This window comes from Ostrinia nubilalis, chromosome 21 (genome assembly GCF_963855985.1).
Source record: "Ostrinia nubilalis chromosome 21, ilOstNubi1.1, whole genome shotgun sequence".
Taxonomy (NCBI): Eukaryota; Metazoa; Arthropoda; class Insecta; order Lepidoptera; family Crambidae; genus Ostrinia; species Ostrinia nubilalis.
In genome coordinates, this window is record NC_087108.1 from 321,809 (window position 1) to 328,555 (window position 6,747).

Genomic DNA, 6,747 nt, shown 5'->3' on the forward strand with positions numbered 1-6,747 from the left:
GGATATTATGGCACGTGCACGGGACTTTGCTTGTGTTATTGACTCAATCAACTTGTTGCGCAACTTATTAGTAACATATCGATAATTTTTAAAGGCGTTGAATCGAACACACATCACTATATACCATTAGTTGACGGATGACACCACAGATTAGAAGTGACACTGACATTTGACATTTATTTGACGTCAGTGAGTGACAGCCAGCCAGCTGACCTTTTGCCCCAGAAAATAAACAAACATAATTTTTATTCAGTAGCGCAAAAACATACGCTCTGACCTAAATATTCATTAAATAAATTAATTATAGCAGTGCAGTGAAAGTATTTAAGAATTTATAAGTAAACTATGGCTGTATACGCTGCTCACATTACACGAACTCTTCAGGGAACTCCTTCAATTTTCCAAGTTACAGCCCAAGATGCGCTGGGTTCTACTGTGAAGCCGGCCCTGAAGAAGTTAATCGAGGTAACCAGACACTTGTTAAAATTAAATCGTATAAAACTAAATGAGTATGTCATAAAACATGAATCGCAATTTTTAGGTTAGGATTTGGTAATAAATTTTATTAGAAGAATTTCAGTGCTTTTTGATATCTCATGAATAATATTATGTAATATTAGTTGTGATAAGAGTCTTAAAGTGTTATCACGACTATCAATAAGTATTGTAAATATTTTTTTTCTTGTGATGTGATAAGTAGGGTAGGCTACATAAACAGTGGCAATTTATCTCATGTATCTGACATGCCAAGTCTTTTAATGAATACCTGCACATCTAAGTAATATAAAGATGTGCAGGTAGCACCTTTTTATTGAAATTGAAACAGTCCTACAGTTTTTTAGATGGTCTACCTGAACTACTAATATGTAACCAAGGTAGTTGATCATAACAATTAATATCTTTCACTCTTATTCGAGCATTGTAGCTCAAAACTACACTTGATTGAAGCTCAATGAAAACAATTACTGCCATGAGTATATCTTAACGAATTGTATTATTTCACAATCTGATTGAGTTCAATATTGTTCCAGTACTTAGCAGCTACGTACCCAAACAAGTGCGGGTGGTGCGTGCGCTGGTACGATGAGCTGTACCTTCTCTTTGACTGCTGTCTGCAGTACCACTACCTCAAACATTATGGTAAGATGGAGTTAATTGTATAAGTATACTAGCTTACCACCCGTGGCTTCGCCCGCGTGAAAAAAGGGCAATTTTTAGGCTTTTCCGTGGCTTCGCCCGCGTGGGCTATTTTTAGGCTTTTCCCGTAAATTATTCGAATTTTTCTCACCGTAAAAACCATCCTTGAACTGCAACGAACATTAAAAAAATATTGGTAAAATTGGTCCAGGCGTTGTTGAGTTATGCACTTACCAATACATTTTGCGATTCATTTTTATATATTGTAGACTAGCTTTCTGCCCGCGGCTTCACCCGCGCGAAATATTGTCTGTCACATAAAAACTTTATCGCGCACGTCTCTTGTTTCAAAAACCGGGATAAAATCTATCCTATGTCCTTTCCCGGGACTCAAACTATCTCTATGCCAAATTTCATCAAAATCGGTTCAGTGGTTTAGGCGTGAAAGCGAGACAGACATACAGACAGACAGACAGACCGACAAACAGACAGAGATACTTTCGCATTTATAATATTAGTATAGATAACATAGTTTTAAAAGCTTGTCACAGGACATTAAAAGTATTTCTAGTAGATTGAAAACTTTCTGCCTGTCTCATTCACCACATTTCTCTCATGTCCTTCCAGCGGCATCATTCTCGGAGAGCTTCTACGGCCTGCTGCGAGTGCCGGTGTCCTTCAGCGCCGAGCTCACGCCGCAGCACAAGCGCCTGCCCTACTGGCTGGAGAAGGGCTCGCTGGCGCTGCTGGTGCTCATACCGTACTTGAAGGACAAGCTGGAGAGGGTCGTCGACCGCTGGCGCGAGGACGACGAGGACGGGAGGCTTGGGAAGGTATTGTGCTTTATTGGGTCTTTCAGTTGTTATAAAGATTAATAAAAGTTTATTTATATTACACCTTTATTTTTGAAAAGTGGGGCTGCATTGAGCAATAAAATTGGCAGCTTGGTTTTACAATGTGAAATTTTATAATGGAAGTGTTTAATAACAAAAGTGACGCGTTGTGTTTCAGGTAAGAAGTACAAACAGTTAACCGATTGTCCAACTAATAAACCCAATTGCCATTTAAACTAGTACAATCACCAAAATATATGTTTTGGAATAGCCCATCTCATTTGTACACAATTTCATACATCAGAGTAAAAGGCTGCTAAATAGGGATTCCTGAATCAGTAGTCGTGTTACGTTAAATCGAGTAAATTTAGACGTCTGAGTAGTTTTTAAGCCAAATTTCTGACATTAACCCACCTCAACCAGGGCACCCATTCAAAGACAACTTAGGCGATTATCACACTGCACCGCGCTCCGCCGCGGTACGCGGGACGACAGATTTAAACATTGTATGCAAGTACCTCAGCTTGTATAGAAAACACGCGCGGCACAACACACTGAAAACGCGTTTGCGCGCGGAATTCTTTATAGCCACGCGGACCGCGGCGGAGCGCGGTGCAGTGTGATAATCGTCTTACTATCATACTATGTCAACCAGGGCACCCCGGCCAGCGTCCGACGCGCGGCCATCAAGCTGTACGCCCTCGTCCACTTGACGTGCTCGTGCGCGCGGCTCGTGCAGTGCGCGCGCTACCTGACGGGCGCGTCGCGTGCTCACGCGCCCGCGTTGGCCGCGCTAGGGCTGTCGCTGCGCGCCGCGCCGCCGCCGCCGCCGCAGGAACACACGTGGGGTGACCTGGCCAGGAGTGTCATGACTGGACAGATTGGGTGAGTGGCTGCACCATGTGCGGGAAACTTTTAAGTTATCATTGTAATTATTGTAGTGACTTCTTCTCAGCACTTGCCAAATGTTGGTCTCGAAGCGCTAGTAGGGTACAAAGATTAATGCATGTAGAGGCTCCTTAAGAGCAAAATATTTGACGATTTGTAAGTACTCAGTTAACTCAGTACGGTCCGCCCCGGGTGCCAAGCATCAGGGGGTGACAAGCGCGACTGTTGTCACCCCTTCACTGGTGCATCTACATGACAAGGATTGCGATTAGCGATTGGTATGATGTAGCTGATTCGTACTAACATCTTTCATCTTCGAATCGGTAATCCAAAAATCCTGGAGGGCACCAGACCATTCTGGGGTGCCTTAGCCCCCAGCTATACGAGTATATGCGGAGGGGGGATCGCCCCGGCTGCCGAGCCATACTACGCCGCCACTGTTAGTACTATTTAAGTAGTTTATACTTACAAATAAGAATTTTTGACTTTGGGTTCACTTTATTGAGCACGATAGGCACGCCCATCACCCTAACAGAGACGCGTCACACTTAAATGTAAATTAACTTGCAGCAATGGTAGGGTTGGGGCGTGTAAAAGTGCTCTTAGGGAGCCTATTTGCATAAATAAACAATTTGAATTTAAACTTCATTTTTGTAATTTCTGTAAGCTAAAACCATTGGGTGGGCGGGAGTTTGCATCGTGCGGTCCACACAACTTATGCCCGCAGTCTGTGGAAGAACACTACTGTGGTCGCGATCCTCATCAGTGAGGGACCGAGGAAGAAAACACCATCACAGTTTGTTTTTGATTTAGATTAATTTACCAAGTGATCGTCCCCCCGCACATTTTTCGGCTGGCTGACTACAACCTTTTTTGAGAGCTGGATTCGCGCCTTACTATAGTCTGGTCGCCGAGCACATAGAATTTTGTCCAATGACCCCAAGCTACCCATCCTTATCGCTCGCGCGTAATTATATTGCTGTTGCGACTATGCGACGGGCGACAGCAATGAATGTGTATAATTACGCGCAAGCGATAAGGATAGGTAGCTTGGGGTCATTGGACAAAGAAATGTTTTAACATTAAAACATTTGTTTGCTTCAGGCAAGCCGTGGTAACGTTCCCGATGCTGGGCGGGCTGGCACTGCGCGCGGTGGAGTACGGCGCCTTCGGCGTGCAGTTCCTCCGCTGGTGGGACTCCGCGCACCACCACAGCGAGGCGCTGCCCGCGCCGCCGCCGCCGCAGGTCATTAGTCTACCTACCAACAACGCCCGGACCAATTTTACCAATTCTTTTTTTTAATGTTCGTTGAAGTCCAAGGATGGTTTTCACAGCGAGAAAAATTCGAATAATTTCCGGGAAACCCCTAAAAAAACAGCCCTTTTTTCACGCGGGAGAAGCCGCGGGCAGAAAGCTGGTTACTTAATAGGGAAAAATCTTAAAAATGTCGTTGTTCGTTCCACATTTTGCTGGATCCGCGCTAGATCCAGCTGGATTCAGGTCAATCCAGCAAGAATTCAGGGCATCCAACAAGAATTCAGCTGAATTGAAAACGTCGCTGGATTGCAATCCATAACCTACAGTATGTACCATTCTAGACTGCATCTCACTTAACACCAGGTGCGATTGCGGTCAAATACCTGCCTTGTCTTGCATAAAAAAAAGTAAAATATATGATGAAGTATACAGGGCATTGTGGAACACGTGATTAGTATACAGGGAATTGTAAAAATGAAATTATCTATGCAGGGCATGGTAGAACATGTGATCAATTTTACAGGGCATGATAGAACGCATGATAAAAATTACAAGGAATGCTAGAAAATGCAATATTTATATTTTACACGTTACCTTACCACTATAAAATATGTTAAATTACAGAAAGAACAACGCCACGAGAGGTTAAAAAACAAATGCCCCATCTGTCTAAGAACGTGGAAGATTCCTACGGTGCTGCCAGTGTCCGGGTAAGATTATTTTGTTTCAATGGACAATTTGACACCATTCTCCAATAATTCGAAATCACAACTTTTCTAAAAAGACACTTCATTCTGGTCTTAAAAACTTAATTAATTGTAAATTACCTGTAAATTAAAATTTTTGGTCGCATTGTAATTGAAAAAAGTACCTTAAGTCGGATTCTTTAGAAATTTCCCTAAATGTAAACAAATATGGCCAACTGACATTAAAACATTTTTAATCTGTGCCCTAGTGAGGCGACAAAACCTCTCGTTAATCGCGGATTGAAATTATTGTAGTACTTACGTACCTATAGAAATTATTTATAATGCTTTATAAAGCAATGCATTAAACAATTAGTAGTACATTCAATGAAGAAAAAATACATTGTTGATTAAGACCCTATTTAAATCTATTTAAATGCAATCAGTAATAAAAATGATTGAATAATTGAAATAAAATCAATTAAATTTACCGATTATTGTCTATGACTTACAGGTTACAACACTGATGTGTCAGAGACAACATGGAGATAACACATAATTTTAAACTTCAAGTCAATTTGACAAGTCTCACAAATTTTCATCGTTCACATATTTTGCTAAAATAATTTGTTTAAAGATTGATTCCAAACTTGTATAATCGTGAGAATAAAGTTGGTTTCATGGGCTTGTGAAATAATGTGTATGATATTATGAACACGTAAGTGATTATGGTGTAATTGTGTGCAGAAGTGTTTGTTTACATTCAAGGAAATTTCTAAAGAATTAAGGTATAGTTTATTTGAGTTGACAAAATAGTGACGTCACTTGCTTGTAGTGCCATACAAAATCTATGGGAGAGTTTCGTTTTGACAGTTTTAAAAAGTACGTGAATTGATTGGTGGTGTCAATATGTCTATTTTTGATGTTAACATCTAAAATGGTATTTAAAACCAGACACTTTATTTCCCTTGTTCGGTCATTCGTTCGTTTCAGCCAAATGACGTCCACTGCTGGACAAAGGCCTCCCCCAAGGTTTTCAGGCTCCTCCCGCGACCTTTACCAGATCGTCGGTCCACCTAGTAGGAGGCCTGCCTACGCTACCTCTTCCAGCCCGTGGTCGCCACTCGAGAACCTTTCTGAACCTGAATTATTTTCCTAAACCTGGTTAATTGCAAAGGTTTAAGTGCCTATTGTCTACCTAGGAGTGAGACTGATGCATGCTTTTTTCGCAGGTACGTATTCTGCTACGTATGCATCTCGCGGCACCTTCGTACGGACCACGCCTGCCCGCTCACGCGCTACCCGGCGCGAGAACACGACCTCGTAAGGCTCTACGTCGACTGAGTAAGGACCTCGTACGAGGCTCTACGGGCACGGTTGAGGTGGCTTCTATGGAGGCTGAACGTTGACTAACATGGAACTAGCTTGGGCGCTGTGAGTGGTTACTTTACTTTTACGGTAGGGTAGCCTACTTATAGCAGAGTAAATATAAATGAGTAGGTCATCTTCATAGAAACATTACAACTCCCCGCTAAATTTTGTCAGTGTGTGCGTGCGCGCCGCATACGTATTGGCACGCTCACATACAAACCGCGCTCGGGCGTTTCTATGAAGATGACCTACTCATTTATATTTACTCTGCTTATAGGCATTTCTACTTATTATGTTTTAACAAAACTGCAACTCGCAGTAGAAAATTTGAGAAAATGTTCCCTATGTAGTAAAGTAACATTCCTCAATGATGAAAATACAGGTCAATTATAATCTTTTCGAGAAAATTTATTTAGTTTGAAGCCTGGTCCGTGAGCACGTAGAATCCCGTCCAATGACCCCAAGCTACCCATCCTTATCGCTCGCGCGTAATTATATTGCTGTCGCGACTGTGCGACGCGCGTCCGCAGTGAGTGTGCGAGCGCAACAGCAACATAATTACGTGCGAGCGACA

General features: G+C 42.2%; 1 protein-coding gene across 1 annotated transcript; it reads left to right on the plus strand.

The window, feature by feature from the left end:
- Nucleotides 1-114: 114 nt before the first annotated feature.
- Nucleotides 115-6,321, plus strand: LOC135082406 (peroxisome assembly protein 12). The gene is made up of 7 exons (XM_063977201.1): nt 115-465; nt 1,032-1,140; nt 1,765-1,970; nt 2,626-2,855; nt 3,963-4,104; nt 4,741-4,826; nt 6,035-6,321. Exons 1-7 carry the CDS (start codon nt 346-348, stop codon nt 6,144-6,146), a joined length of 1,005 nt encoding a protein of 334 aa, XP_063833271.1. The 5' UTR covers nt 115-345; the 3' UTR covers nt 6,147-6,321.
- The last annotated feature ends 426 nt before the right edge of the window (nt 6,322-6,747 follow it).

Bases quoted from the DNA above. Each gene is read 5' to 3' on its own strand.
- LOC135082406 (XM_063977201.1), top strand. From the start codon at position 346: ATGGCTGTATACGCTGCTCACATTACACGAACTCTTCAGGGAACTCCT. The intron at 466-1,031 runs GTAACCAGACAC...ATATTGTTCCAG, and splicing joins CCCTGAAGAAGTTAATCGAG to TACTTAGCAGCTACGTACCC. The intron at 2,856-3,962 runs GTGAGTGGCTGC...TGTTTGCTTCAG, and splicing joins GTCATGACTGGACAGATTGG to GCAAGCCGTGGTAACGTTCC.